Genomic DNA, 16,635 nt, shown 5'->3' with positions numbered 1-16,635 from the left:
ATATGATGTAATTGCAGTTGTCCTCTCTCCCTCTTTCAAGTTAAAATACTAGTGAAGTCACTTTTATGTAAAAGAATTTACTTTTAACTTCTTTAAGAAAACTCATCTGCATTCCTGACTGATTGATCAATCTAGGAACCATAAACAATTGTTACTAATGTAGGCATTCTGCTTATCTGTATACTGCCAGCCAAGCATAATTCTCTCAATGCATGTACCCTTACAGGAACCAGTACATGGTCTTCTTACAAGTCTCTGTTAAACAGTTTTGATTTATGAATGCTCCAACTATTGCTTAGACACAGAGATATTCAACAAACCTAAATAAGCATGCTTATGTCCTTTTTTCTGTCGTTCCTGTCATGCTCTATTTCACAGTGTTTCTTATTTCCAAAACGTAAGCCTTGCCTACTGCCCTCACCTCCCATATAAAAAAGAAACAGTGATCAAGACATTAAGAGTATTTGCAAACTTCATTAAAGGCAAATTACTCCTTTAAAATTTGATTAAAACAACTCACTTAAAACCCTGGCAATGTTTACATTTGTGAATTGATAAATATTGAGGACAGTGTAAAGAGTAATACATTCAAGTATTCTTATCCACTGAAATTTGATTCCCTGGCTTTAAATAATCCCAATGCTATCACATTTTCAATCTGCTGGGAGGAAAAGAAAACCAAGCGTTGGAAGGTGGGGATTTTTTTGTCAGATTCAAAAACAGATGTTTGGATTTAGTTGTGCAAGAGTACTTTGTAACGTCAATTTAAGACAAAGTTCTTTTGCACAGCATTATGAAGTCCTTTAAGCCAACTCTAAGCAACAAGAAATCTAAAGTTAATTCAAGTGAGGGATGAGGTAAGCACTGAACTACAACTACTTGAAGGGAAGAGGGAAAGTGTAAAATGAAGTATATTTTATTCTATACACGGAATGTTAAAATATAGCACAAAATCTGTTTGTTTTTTTTTTTCTTAAAGTTGCAGCATCCTCTGTATTTCCTATTTCATTAAAAGACACCTGTTTCACCCACCTACCTATTTGAGTTGTCCAAAAAAACCCAAATCCACAAACAAAAAACCCCACCTTAATTAAAGACTCGCTGCATTGTCACTTGCTATACTTCAGACAGCCCATTAAGCCTAGTGGGGCAGGGGTTTTGGATGTCTTTAGATGACAGCAAACTTGGACCAATCTGTCTGCCCCTGAATAGTCCATTTAGGTGTTTTAACTGGCTAAACTATTGTTTCTGACCAGAGGATGTAACCACTAGTTATCACTTTACAGTTAATACACAAATCCATATATTTAACCATAAAGAATCTTACTATTTGTATACAATCGTTGCAGGAACAAAACCAAAGTTTCAGGCTTCCACTGGGCTAGAGTTACATGAAAAGAAAGGACGGTAGAGGTGGGGGATGCAGTGACACCACACAGGATACAGTATAAAGTGGAAGTAATACTTGCCTGACTAATGCAGAACTCCAGTGACTGCTAGTTACTTTCATTAACATATCCTTGACATAGGATGGGAAGAAAGTTTTGGAAAATGTGGCCAAAGAAAAAGTGATCAAGAAACTTTAGTTGCTGTCCTTAAGAAAGACTAAACTGAAAGATGGGGAAATGCACTGACAGCAAGCTTACTTTCAGGCTCTTTGAAATGACTTTTCAACATTGAAATCAAAATGTTTACAGAGCAAGTAATTGAAGCTTACAGGGCTGTCTTCAAATCTGACAGGACTGATGACTTTAAGATCAGCTACAGTTAAGTTAAACAACCCTATTTGAGTAACTTCCCCTTTGACTTACGGCCAAATAATCACAGAAGAGAAATGAATAATATAAAATTATTCCAACGGTTCTGATCAGAACAGACAGATCTGTGTAAATGACATCATGGAAGACCCTAAAAAAGGTTACAGACTGCCTTGAGGAAAGAAAAAAAAAATTTAAGACTATACAAGTTGCAACTTCAGTTGAGATACAAACATTGTAACATTTCCAACTGTGCCCTTCTATGATGACTTGTACTAGGAGAGGGGAAAGAAAAAAAAAAAAAGGAAAGCCATTAATGCCTCCCCCTTGCAAAACTTTGCTCTATTGCCTTTTCTATTTTGCACATATGGTTGTAAAGATAGTTTCCATACACAAATTCTCATCTACACACATCCCTTTTTACAACCTTCTAAAATCCAAAGCAATCACCAGAACTCAAGGTCACATTTGCATTTTCTGTCGTTTCAAAAATCTGTTTTCCGGAGTAAGCTGAAATTTGCCAGAAGTTGCAATGTTTCTGACGACATTTCCCCTAGCTCCGCACAGCTGGAACTATCCAGATGCAACTGGTTTAATGAGAGGGTGAAAGCAGAGGAATGGATCTGTCTGTTGGTGGTTGGTTTGACTGCAGGCTGCAGGCCCCCCCAGATCTGTGGTTGGTTTGTAGTTAAGAGCTTGCAAATTCTTTTAGGAAACTGTGTGGCAAAACAGAGCCTGCAACCGGACACACAAAGGAGTATCTCTGCCTTTGCCCACAACTGCCAAAACAGCTAAGCACTCTGCTAAAAAAAAAGAAAAAACTAAGAGAGGCGGTAATGATTTGGTCACAAAGCTCAGGAAAAAAAATACAAACAACCAACCCCAAACAGCTGACTCTTCTAAAAGCAGGAAGACAACCCCGTGAACAGACAAGTGGTGCACAGGGTCTCTGCAGAATGCATGCAGGGATTTTTCCAATTCTTTTTTTGTCTCTTCCCATAGAAGTAAAAAAAGTAGAAAATATTACCAACTGAAATTACATGGAGGAACACCAAATAATTCTAGGGAGATCTTGGATAAGCTTTTTTTTACTGGATACCTTTGCAGCAGCTTTTTATACATGAACTAGCAAGCACCTGCACTACAGAAGAAAATGTCTTCTACCAAAGCTGTAACTGTCAGCACTGGAGCTGGAATTTGAAGTTTTGCTGAGAGAGAAACTGTATAAACAACTTAAAATAAGCAGGTCCTTGGTAAGCAATACATCCTGGAGGATGCTCTGAGATCTAGCTCCACAGTAACAGCAATAAAATGAACTATAAAGACATAGCCCACTATGGAGCATTCTGTTTAAAAAAGGCGCAATAGCATTTCATCCAATATTTTCTATATTGAGCTACAGTGTCAGTTTTAGAAAGGTAAGATCTGATGACCTCAAGACATGATACAGGACTGACTAGAGCTCTTAGAAAACGATCATTTTAAGTTTATTTTTTTTAATAATTAAGACTTATTTGTCCAATTTCTATTTTTGGCAACTAGTTTTTCATAGATCCCAGTGATTCACAATCACCTTTTTATGGTCCTACAGATGACCGAGTTTCCTTCATAGTTACATTTTTATAAACATTTAACAAATTGAGCTTCTTTAGCACTCTACTGGTTACAACTGAGAAATCTTGCCATTTATTCAATTCTTGGGAATGTTTTCATGAGCAAAAAAATTCAACGAACAGGAAGTGCAGAAATATACAGTTGGTCAGATACAAGAGCTGGTCATCAGACATGCAAAAGCATTTGCACCAAGGCACTGGGTATTTATGCAGTTGTAAGGCATTTATCTGCAACAAAGATTCTAATCCACTTTTTTACTCTTCTGAAGAACAACTCATCATCAGTTCAATTACCAAAACAAAGTGGGGTTTTTTTCCAAAAATCCTGAATACTAGATATTCCACACAATCAAACCTTGGGAGGAGCTACTTTCTAAAGACAAAGTTAGACTCAGCCCAGAAATTTTTAAGTGGTGCTTTATGGTCACACCAGATTTTCCAGAATTTTCAGGATGTCAAATGAATCATCTTTTGCCCAAAATCTAATAAGAAAAAGTGTCCCATCAGTGATGTTCCATGGATTATAATCAGAAACTTCAGGTAGCTACCCAACCTTCTTGAGCAATTTTATACCTGACTCTAGCAAAAACAACCTAGGGCTGAATGAACACTACCTTCCCATGCCTTGCTTCATCTTGTTAATGCTACAGAGAGGATGAGCAGATTTTTGGCCCATCATCTGCTACCTCTAAGTACATTCCTTTTCAGGCTGTGCTCAAATACTTAATCTGCTTGTCTAATTGAACCATATGTTTGTCAGCTGATAAACAGTTGATATGGAAGTGAAATGTCTAAATTTCAACCCTGTCTTGGCAAATGACCACAAGTAGAAGCTTCAGCAAGTGAGTTTACTTGTTTGTACCAGGTCCACCTATGCAAAGTAATTGAAGAACTAAGTTTGGTAAATACAAAAAGGCTTAAACAATGTCATTTTCAATTGATTTGCTGACAGGAGATGCTACAGATACTCCTCTGAGTTGTAACTGGAATTTTCCTCAAAATCTATTTAAATTTAAGCCACCCAGACACAAGCACAGTTAGCCCTGCTACAGTCAGTCAGTTTAATATTGTAACTGTTAGCTAAGACTACGGTTTCTTTGCAGCCATGGAAAATAAATGCAGGCTAAACACTTCATATCCAGTCTCTCATAAGTGAAGTAAAATTATGATTCACACAGAACTAAGGTCAGTAGCCACCTTTTAGTTTTCTTCTTTCAGGCTGATGCACAGTGACTACAGTCTTAAAGACTTAAAGAATAATTTATGTCCACTGAGAGGTGCTGCACTGCTTTTTTACCTTTTTTCTTTTTTTTTTAAGCACACATGTTTTGGCAATGAGAAGTTGATTGACATATTGTATTTCCCAAATCAAATTTCTGATCAGGCTCACTCTAGTAAAAATAAAGAAAAAATTTAACTAGCATTGTAACAAAAAAAATGTTCTTTTCATTCCAAATCTATATATAGAAAAAAATAATTTTCTTTGAAAAGCTGAAGAGACTTATCACTACTGCAGATGATGCACAGACATAGCAGTTCACACATAATCTATAATTATACAATTTTACAAATTTTTTTAGGATGATCATTACTTGCTTATAATGTAACTGCAGAGATCGACAAAGAAAACTGAGTTTGCACATTTTTTTTTTAAGATCACTGAGAAAACCATCATCCAACATGAACTGCACCCAGAATAAGGCATGTTCAGCATCAGAAGTATCCATTTTGTGTGGACAGACAGAGCCAGAGAGGAGATATATTTTGCAATTCTCAAATAAAAAGCCTTTAAAGACTAAGTGACTTGAAATACTGTACCTCACACACTTACGTAAAAATAAATTTGAAATAACATGCGAGAAATCTCTCATTTATTAAATATTTTCCATTGTGATCAGATGTGCTACATATACTTTAATATCTTACTAAAAGTACCATCTGGTCAATTCCATAGGGACATCATTGGGATATCTATAGTAATACCTGGTTTTACAGGCAATCTTTTCAGGAACATGCAGGATTTTCTTTTAGGTTTTTCCAGTCATGAAAAATACTTAGTCATGAAAAATATTTCACATGAACTCAGAACTTCATTTAATTAATATACTCATACTACTATTCTGTGTTCTAAAATAATAGTTCCCTCTTTAAAATTGTGGCGGCTGCTACTAAAAAACCTTTGTTCCCTCTTTCCCCAAACCAGTTGCACTTCAGGAGGATGACGATATCACAATACTCAATAAAGGCTATAACCTGTCTATTCAGCACATAGCTAATGTGCTATGAACTCCAACATAGTATCCTGTAACTTCATTTAACGGCTCGTCTAATTGATTTGATGTTTTTTATTGCTCCTTCTGCAGCCACTAAAGCTAGTAACATTTAAACCTCTTTAAGATCCTTGAGAATTTTACATATTTCAGTCTGAGTTCTTTGATGCACTAGTCATTTAATATTCAACTAAACAGATCACTTAGCTTGTTGTTTAAGGGTTATTAAATATTTTACACAACTATCAAATCTGTGAAAATTTCCATATATGAATGCCTCTCAGTATTTAATTTATTTAATTTAGTATTTAATTTATTATTTACCTCAGTTTCTGAAAAAATTAAGGATACTGCAACTTTAAAAAATAATATACAGATTTGAATTTGTTGCACACCTTTGGAGCCCATTATCTGAGCAATCTCACACTGAAACATTAATCCCAATCAAATCATAATTTACACCGTATATAGGATAAAAAGAGTATTACACAGGGGGAGGCTCATATTCAGCTGCTACCTGTTCACTCTATCTTTTTGACTGCACAAAGTTAGCACAACATTCCTCCCTTGTAAATGATCTGGTAGATATGTTGAAGGCAGTCAATATTTTGCCACAAAGGTTTTAAAATTAACTGTGCTAGCTTCCTTACATAAAAGTATCAATTTATATCACAAAATGTTTATCTGCAATGAAATCATTCAACAGAAGGTCTGATACACAGGAGGGAGAGCAGGTTTTGTTTTAAACAATCAGTAACATTCGTGTTAATCATCTCCCCGTGTGTAATAGTCTCAGAAGAACAAGAATGGAAATCCAGCCCTGGGGTTTCTTACCTTAAATCTAAGCAACCACTTAATGCATAAATGGAGCAAATAAAAGAGGTAAGGAAAAAAAGCATTGAAAGGTTAGTTGGAACTTCAGGATATGAAGAGAAAGGGAAAAGAAAGAAAAAAGTTAAGCATTCAGCAATAACAAAATAATGTATCAGTAGATCGTAGAAAGAGTGGTTAAAGCAGAATGTGTCATGAACAAAAGATTTTCAAGCTGAAACTTTTAATATACATTGACCACAAAGCCTTTACATTAACACCTTAAAATTAATGCTCAAATGCTTGTACACTGTTTACTCAAGTTCTTACAGTGCTAACAAAAAGTTAGGTTCTTTCAGAATGGAGCATGAGAACTAGATGGATTGACCTCAGAGATCAATTTATTTGAGCTGTCAAAGAATAGCCTTATCAATACCTTGAGCTCATTTAAATTGTTACATGCATTAGCACATTTACAACTAGCTGAAACAGAAGCCTCTAGAATATTAAGCTAATATATGTTTTTTCCTAGACAGTGTTGTTATAGTTAACTCTTAACCTGAGGCCCTGTGATATCTCTTGAAAAAAGACCAAGAGCAAATCATTACGTCTTGTAAGAAGCACAGCACTCTATATGGATACTGCACCATGTATCAATATTTTCTAAACTACATATTAAGACATTAACCAACAGCAAAATCTTATTTCAAAGGCTAGCCTAAGTGCTAGCTTTTTGACATTCCTACATCTTACTGGCACAAAACCATGTATCTTCTTTCCCCATAATAATTTCTTCAAAAATACTAGTCTTTGCATTTGAATATCATTTGATCTGTTTTCAGTTCAGCTAATCTAAACATATCATTACATTTCTTACACTTTTTGTAACACCAAACATTGAATACGCAGAATCTCAACAATGGAGCATCCAGAGTGACCACTCTGTTTCATCCATTTAGAAGATACCCTAATGTATTAAAAAAAGAAATACAATCTGATTTACTAGAAAATTTCCTGTATTTGAGTTTAAAGTTCCATGGATCTGTTAACCAAAATGGTCTCTGCTTCATACAGCTACATTGGAAAACCAGGTCTCCCTGTACTGGCCAGAGTGGCCAGTTACATTAGAGTGTCCATGAGCAAAGACCTTTTCCTCAGCAGCATTGCCTGATAATCACAGTGCCTTAATACACACCACTTTCAATGGATCAACCTTTTTTCTTTCAGTCTTCTTGACTAAAGAACTCTTTGGAGGGAAGAAAAAATTGGAAGACTTTGTAACTCCAGAAACATTTGAAAAAAATCAAAAGCAAGTCTCTTTCAGACAAAAGGTTCTTTAGATTTTTGCAGCATTGTAGCTTCAGGGAGGGAAGATGAGGAGGGACTGCTGGAACGATATAGTGGCACATAAATTCTCTCTCGCCTATTAAGAAACCACACTGTACAGCTCCTTTTCCTGAAGACGATATTAACTGATGCTTCGAATTTCTGAATAGAAGGAATAGGTGCTCAAGTGCCTATACTACTTCTCTCAACATGGCATACTGGATTTCATGGCCACGGATGCTCCCTTTTTTCCTGTTTTATTCTCTGTCCAGTTTGCTATCTTTCTCAGGAGCTGCAATGAATGCCTGCTGCATTAGCTCTTTGACTGTCCCAACAATGTATAATTCTGAGCCCAAGTACTAGACCGGAAGCCTATCACAGAAAAAGCAGAAAGAGGACAAAGAACGCAGACTGAGGGACCCTGATGCTAGCTGGACTTTAATGCTATTAATGCAGTAACTCCTGAATACTCACTGAACGGAAAAATGTCACAGCTCAAGCAATAAAGAGCTATAAATAGGCAAATTTAAAGCTCCTAGCCCTTTTCTTTTTTTCTCTTTGTTCTCCAGCCAGAGATCTAGTAAACTAATCTGTAGTTACTCAAGCAGAGCAAAAACAATAGCTTCATAAGCACAACTGGCCACTTTCTTCCCATCAGCAAGAGAGTAGCTCTCTCCTGTGTGCTGAACACAGGGTTAACCTGATTGGAACACATATAAGGATCTTGAGAACAGTACGATTTCAAGTTCTCTGCTTATTGTTTCACAACTGCACAATACTTTTCTATTTTCTAGATAAATACAGAACATTGTAAATACCATTTGTAAGATATTTCAAGCATATCACAAGCATAACAAACGGATGCAAATATACATTTCAGTCATTATCCATTTGATGAGTTATGTTCTTTCAGAAGAATGTAATTCATTGCATTACAGTGAGTATGATTCTGCTACACTGAGGTAGCTGGGACACCAATTATAATGGTTTAGAGCCAGTGTTAATTAAGATTGTGCTGCAGAGCAATTAAAAACTATTCTTTAATGAGTTCTAAAATAATCTCCTTAAAACAAAAGTGATCATTAAAATATTAGCAACAGTAATCCTACAGGTTAATATGCTCCACCCATATCAAGGAGTTCTGTTGACCTACATAAATTCAAAATTTATAAGAAATCCCAGTAGATTTTAACATGACTGATAATAATTTCCTGGTCAAAACTGTAGTTATTAATGCTGGGGTTTTTTTGTTTGGTTTGGTTTGCCAAATCATACTTAAAGACTCACTTCTCTTCTTTAAATCTGTTTAGAGTTACAAACTGAGGATGACTCTTCTGATAGAAACGGGGGAAAAAAAGACTTTCTGTTAACAAACAGGATGTTGAGAAGACCTTGAATAAAATTGTTTGGGAAAGATACTTAAATTGGACTGTTCAGAATTTGAATTTTAAGAGTTTGGTTAAACAACCTATTGCCATTGAAACAGCTATCCAAGCAGACAGTTCAAGATGAACAACAGATAATCTCATGCAGTTAGGTGTCAAGCAAAAGAAATTCTGGTGTACTTTGACTGGAAGAAGCATCTTACCTTACTGCTATTTAGCAGGTTTACAGATTTGTTAGTTTGTCCTGTAAAAATGACACCACTTTGTGTCATTTACCTTTCTTCTCCTGGAACTTTAACACTGTCAGTGTTCTCATTTCCATTTTTGTTTTCCTGGCAGCACAAGTTAACAATGAGCTCTCACCTGCTAAGACCGTGTTTACATTCAGAATGTGCTTTTAAAAATGCATGCCTAATCTCACACGGTATTACTGCTGTTGTGTACACTGATCTAACACCTGCGTACAACAGCCACCAGTTGTGCCTCAGTCTCAGCTTTGCCCTGAAATTCCTCCTTTTTTCCTAGTCTTAAAAGGGAGAACCAGCTGGCTTTGAACTTGGTAGCAATATTGCCCTTCTGAAACCCCATATGGCACAAAAGTTATAGCGAGCTCACTTTAACAAAGCACATTACAGGATACGGGTATAACTGACTCTGACAGAAAGAAGAAAAAGGAGCACATAATACTTCTCATGCAAACCCTTTCTTCAGGTGAGCTTCAAAGTAGACCAGTGGCAATTATAGCTGGATCATACTTTGTGGTGCTAATTCAGGCAGAAAACTGATGGTCACCAGCCTTTCAGTCCCCAAGTATATCCTTGGCAACTGACTCAAACAATAATAGCAGCAACACACAAGTAGGTATTGAGAAGCATTTTAAAAGGTGAGATCCATAGTCCCGAATATCCTCAGAAGTAAGATTCAGTGGGTTGGCAAGGTTTAGAAACACCGGGGCAAGAGAACGGGAAGGGGCAACTACAAACTGGACAGGACTCCTCTTATGTTTATAGACTGGCCAGGCAAGGAGAAACTGGTATATTATCATGAAAAGCATCAGGTTATTTTGAAAATATACAAAGACAATGTATTTGCAGTTTGGCTGTTTTAACAATATCACCTACCTTCACTCCATGTCCAATATCATCTAGAATTGTATAATCAATAGGTTTCCTGATGTAGCGAACTGGTCGCTCCAAGTTAGCTGGTGCAATGATTTTGTGAGTTCTTGAGGTGTTTTTGTTTGTAGTCAAGATACCAATTTCTCTTCTAGCAACTTTCTCTTTGTGAATGTCCACCGTCTACAAAAGACGCAGTGTATTTACTAACAGTGGTATGCATTTGAATACAGAGTCAGTATTAAAAAAAAATAAATTGAATCAGTTCCAACTTTTTGAAGATCTCTGTATACTGTGATAAACATATCACTACATACACTTGATTACATCATCTTTGTTCAATTTACTGTTGAACTTTTAACCTCTAAACCCACACTAATAGCTATGGGTTCTTTGGGTTTTCTGTCACTTCCATTCTTCACAGTTCAGAAAAATTCCTTCTTCTTTCCATTCTTACTAGTTCCCATTAATTTACTGACACTGATTTATATGACTCCTTCAATTATCCTTTTTAATTTTAGAAGTGCTCTCTAAGCTCGTTTTTGAAATAGACTCCAACTGGATGAAGTGCAAAGATACCTTCCCAAACCTTAACTTTTATGACCTGAAAAACAAACCATAAGCAGGTTTTCTTATGCTGTAAAACAGTTTGCTAAACTAGGACTGGTAGTCATATGATAGAAGAAAATTTCACTCAGACAAATCGACAAGGAATTTCAGTCATTACAAACCACTCATCACAAAGCAATGATTAGATTTTAGAAAGTGCTCAGGACTAATTTATCCACAATGAAGCCAGTGGTTAAGCCCAGTGCCTTCACTTAGAATGCCTAAGGCCAACACTGAAAATCCCTCCCTCCACATATGAGTACCACAGAAGAATCTCTAGTGTAAGACAAAGCCCTCCTGAAAATTCATTGCCTAAAAACATGTACTTGAATCTTGTCTGGTAACAAGACTAGAAAAAGTTACCAAAAAGTCTATCTACTCCTTCCAGAAAAATAAAATCTCTTAAATCATGATGCACAGAGTTGCTTGCATCATTTAAAGCAGAAATAATTTCTTGCTCACAAAACACTTTTCCTATAGGAAATTTGCCAGAGTTGTGAACAAACATTTCAGCTGCAGCCTAAAAAAAACATAAGAAAACAGCCAGAATCACCACCATTAGGATTTCTAAACATTCATAGGATTTCTTGTTACCACTTTAGTGATCATGAATGGCACCAGAAAGACTTTTCACAGTTAGCAGAGAGGCTCTGTAGTATGTAAGGAACAGGTACAAATGCGAACTCGTTTTCATAACACACATTTTTTTAATTGTATTTTTCTATGGTCATGGATTGGGGCAGTGGGGTTGGTTACACTGTTTTACACTGTTGTTTGTTACTGATAGCAAAACAAGCAAAATGGACCCTGTATTACCTTCTGCAATCATCACAACCTTTAAAACTACAAAAATTTAGAAAAAACCCACTTCCCAGAAGTTGTTTCTTCACATTCTTTCCAGAGAAGAATTTCCACAAATACCAAGGGCGTTACATGGAAGCTTAAATTACTGTCTATCAAGACTACCCACTATTTCCCAGCAACATATTTTCAAGATCAATGTTTAATTTTAGCAAAGTTGCAAGAATACAGCTTTGTCATGTACATTTCTGCTGTCTCCAGTACCACCTGCCTATAACTGTAAGGTTCCTACTAAAGCTGCACAGTTATTTCTTAAAACAAAGCTACAGAAAAATAGATTATTCAAGGTCAAAATATGTTGGCAACTCTCTCTTTGGAAAGCTCAAGTTCGTTGAGCAATAACTTGAAATTTAATAGAGGTAGTTAAACTATCTGGGACACATCTTCCATCATCCTCATACATCACCCAGATTTGGTCAATATATAAACTCTGCAGAAATTGACGGTTCACACAAGCTTAACGGAAACACATATATTTCTATGACTACTTAACAACTAAACCACTCTCCAACCGATTTTGCCAAAATCCTTCCTGAAGCTCCCTGTGATGACCAGGTCTATACATCATCCCCCAATACAACAGCACAGAACAGATCTTCACAGCTCTTATGATATTATTGACTGTTCAAGCACCAGTGCAAACAGAGCACATAAACACATTCCACGCCAGAGTACCAAAAGTGTGCCATTCTGCATCAGGGTAATGTTCAATATTTTATCTTCCATTACAGGTTTTTGTCCCTTCTCTGTGCCAGACCTTTGCTTTTGCAGCATAGCGGAAGGAGAAGTTCTAGAACAAGTAGCAGTCATACCAAGGAGATCAGCTACAGAATCCTCACCTTATCTGTTGAGGAGTTAGAAAGCACATACTTTCTTGATAAGCTAACAATACGTGATTGCAACAACTTGGAGGACAGTCTCATGTTTAATACCAATGAAGAATTCAATCTCTGCGATTATCTCAGACTTCATCTGTGATCTAGACATGTCACTAGGGAACTGCAGAAACATTACACTGACTCTTGTATGTTCTTTGTTTCACAGGTCACTGATATCATTTGCTAGAATGTTAAACATCCTCAGCTGCAACAGCAGCTGCACCTCAAATGCTATACGATGTTTAAAATGTGCCAAAACATCAAAATCTTCTGGGTCTGAACCTGGTCATTCAAAACTAGTTTATGCCTTAGACACTACACTCTCAGAGTCTTAACTTTGATCTGCAAATAAGAAAGAAAGTAAAGCAACTACTGCAGTGTTGGCAAGATGATTTCTTCCCTTCTCTCCATTTCAAGTGTTTGACCTCTGCAACTTTAAAGATGTTCTTTTAGTATTTTCTTATGCAATTATCTATAAATACAATGCGTGTACAGATATTTAATGCACGTGTTATTGTAGTGATGGTATCTTGGCACTTTGGAAATTTGTTTCCATGAATGAAAAGCACAGTTTTTTAATTATTCATAAGAGTTGTGAGCACAACCGGTTTCCTTAAGGACAATGGTGATCAGTGAGGCATGACTACAGTAACAGACAATGACATGCATAAAACCTAATTAAAGTCTGAAGCTCATCTAATGGGAATTCTCTTGCATGATGACTCAGAACACTTCTTTTACCTTGAATAGCTATGGAATGACTAAGAGTATAAAACCGGCACCTAATTCTGGTACATACTCCTAAAATTGTACTGAAAAGCACTCTGCGGGCAGGTTTTTCAAAAATTTCATTTTCTTGCTTAGTAGACTACTGGAGTCATAAGATCTTAAGACGCCTATAAAACAGCAGAAGGGAACACTGAGCTATTTGACTAGTAGAGAAAGGAACAAAGATTAACCTGCTACTAAAGAAAATGAAAACATTTATCCTCAACACACAGGTAATTATTGCTTCCAGTACCAGCGTAAATCCCTTAAGTGAGACAGAAGAATGCTAGCAGAATGTTTATTCAGCAGTTTAGAAACTTCTATTGAGAAGTTTTGGGGGTTACAGCTGGACTAACAAATCACCTGGCTTGGAAAGTCTGTCAGGAAAAGCAGGTGGAATACACTGTGCCCTTCTATAACTTAAAACACTGTCTTCTAACAAGAAATTTCAGACTCCTGACAGCATTATTATGCTTTCTTCCCCCTATAGCTCCATTACCTCTGGCAAAAACTTTTAAACGACAGTTTGCTAGAGGTTAGGCTCATTACTACCATCTTTTCATATGCTTTCCAAGATGCCTGCAATAAGCCAAAGGATAGCTTAAGGGGAAAAAAAGTATAAACCACTGCATTTTTATTTATTAGGAAGTTTCTGGCCATTTTGAACATCAAGTTTCCATATTGAATTCAATAAACCCAGCCTCAAGATCTGTAAAGATTAAAATAGAAAAAAAACATTAAATCATTTTTAGGATTCCAAAGTTAACACTATTTACCACTCCACTTAAAAGTCACTGAACTCAAGAGTTTTGAGAAATATTCTCTTCTATCTGTAAACGAAATTTCTCAAAGTATTAAGTTAGCTTTTGTGCTGGTTTTGGCTGGGACAGAGTTCATTTTCTTCATAGTAGCTCATATGGGGCTAACTTTTGGAATTGTGCTGAAAACAGGGTTGACAACACAGGGATGTTTTCGTTATTGCTGAGCAGGGCTTACACAGAGTCAAGGTCTTTTCTGCCTCTCACCCCACCCCTCCAGAGAGCGGGCTAGGGGTGCACAAGCAGTTGGGAAGCGACACAGCAGAGACAGCTGACCTCAGCTGACCCAAGGGATATTCCATACCATATGACATCATGGTTAGTATATAAAGCTGTGGGCAGGTTGGCAGAAGGGCCAATGCTTGGGGACTGGCTGGGCATCAGTCAGTTGGTGGTGAGCACTTGTTTTCATTTGCATCATTTCTCTTTCTTGAGTTTTATTTCTCTCTCTCTGTTATCTGCCTTTTCATTACAATTTATCATCATCATCATCATCATTATCATATTTCAATTTTTACACTGCTTTTATCTCAACCCACAAGTTTTCTCACTTTTACCCTTCTGATTCTCTCTCTACCACCTGCTGAGGGGGAGTGAGCGAGCGGCTGGGTGGTGCTTAGTTGTTGGCTGGAGTTAAACCATGGCAGCACTTTGAAAGTCTAAAAGGTAGTGAAATTTCAGAAATAAAAGTCTCCGGAACCCTCTATTTCTTCCTCTTTTCAAAACATTCTAATTTAAATGTATCGTCAGTCTGTTAGTCTGGGCTTTTAAAATTGAGTTTAAAAAAATCTTAGAAGAAAATGTTGCTTAAATAAGTGTTGCTGTTTTGTTTTGGTTTTTTTAATCTACTTTGACAGAATTTAAAAAAACTAATTGCAAATTACCTTGAAAATTGGATTATTACTTTAAAATTAGTAACTGTCTTATTTTGACATGCTAGAAATGGGACATTCGTTGCCTCAACTCAAGTTGTATGTAACTTATACTCGAAGAAAGGGGTCATAATGATACAAAAACGTGGAAAAGTTACTTGCTCCATAAACAGGTAACATATACCGTGGAAAATTTGACTTGCATTACCATTTTTGAAAGAGTTTGGCTATTCTTGAAACTTGCAAGAATAAGATGACTGAAAAAGTTTACAAGTCATTACTGACCTATCAATGGAAGGCCCAAGTGAACTTCCTGCAGAGCCGAACCAGCTCCCACAGTGGTTCAGCTAAGCAACATGTGCTGCCTACAGAGGAGTTCAAGTCTGCAGTCTATTCAATACCTGTTCTCACAGTCAATATCATGGGAGTCAGATTCTGTAAGAAGAGGTTGAAGCAGATTTCTCCATCATGCAGTGCCACTGGAGATAACTCATCACTATCACTCACCTTTGTAACAACATGCTTGTTTATATAATTAGCAGCAGAGTTTTAAAGATGACCTTGCTAACTAAGAGGTCCTTGCTAACTCTATAACTAAACCTGAAAAGTTATTTCTCATACAAATATTAAAACCTGAAAATCTACATTTTAATTTAAAGAATTTAGACATTAGCAACATTTCACCGTGTCTGCTAACTTGAAAACTGTAACACAATTTTTTTAACAAGTGTAAATATTTATACAGATGATCTGTATTTAGGATTTAAATTTTCAGCCGAATATGAAACACTGCATATCATCTAGTTCTGGACAAGGTTCAAGAAGGCAAATAAAAATAGATTCATCAGCTTCCAGACCAAATCAAAGTAATCCTAAATTTTAAACCAATAGGATTTAATCACTTGCACAAAAATAGTTTCAATAGTAATGATTTCCTTATTCAAGACCTATACATAATCTGGAAAACCTCAAATTATTATCAGCTTCCTTTTCAGCTCTTTGATTAAGTTGGCATTTAGAAGATAACATAGAAAGTTATATAAATTGGCATTCTATCAATGAACAGAGAACTATAATATTCAATTTCCTAAAGTTAAACACGTCTCTTCCAGTTTGAGCTACACTTGAATAAAACAAGGCCTTTTCAAGAAGTTTTCTTACTGGGAGCCAAATGATTTTGCTCCCTTCTTTGGAGAATATGTGGAATTTCAAATCAGAATTAAAAGCGGGATTACACATCCAAATACCATAATTTGCATCAGTGTTTTCTAAACATAAATATCAATACCTACTGACCAAAGCATTAGTGCAATAATGCAATGAGCAGATGGTAATTACCAATCTGTTTTCTGTTCTACATTACTGACATCATTTCAAGTCAGACTAATTGAAATCATAACTTGGCAATAAGGTATTATACCATGAGACATTTTAAGTGGTACTAGGAACAGTCCACTAAACTTTACACCCAAAATAAAAAAGACCGAGGAAGTCTTCTGCAGCTTAGGCTTGTACCAGGAGAAGTATAATCAAACTTCCTGAAAAGAAATTAT

The 16,635-nt window shown here is 36.3% G+C and overlaps 1 protein-coding gene across 1 annotated transcript in view; it reads right to left on the bottom strand.

The window, feature by feature from the left end:
- ABI2 (abl-interactor 2) overlaps positions 1–16,635 on the bottom strand; it is a 36,335-nt gene that overhangs the window by 17,424 nt on the left and 2,276 nt on the right. Inside the window, exon 2 of the mRNA XM_009697371.1 lies at positions 10,283–10,459. Within this exon, the coding sequence (XP_009695673.1) occupies positions 10,283–10,459 (177 nt within the window). The remainder of the gene's footprint in view (positions 1–10,282; positions 10,460–16,635) is intronic.

Source organism: Cariama cristata, unplaced genomic scaffold (genome assembly GCF_000690535.1).
Source record: "Cariama cristata isolate BGI_N322 unplaced genomic scaffold, ASM69053v1 scaffold13383, whole genome shotgun sequence".
Lineage (NCBI taxonomy): Eukaryota > Metazoa > Chordata > Aves > Cariamiformes > Cariamidae > Cariama > Cariama cristata.
This window is presented reverse-complemented; position numbering and strand designations above follow the sequence as displayed.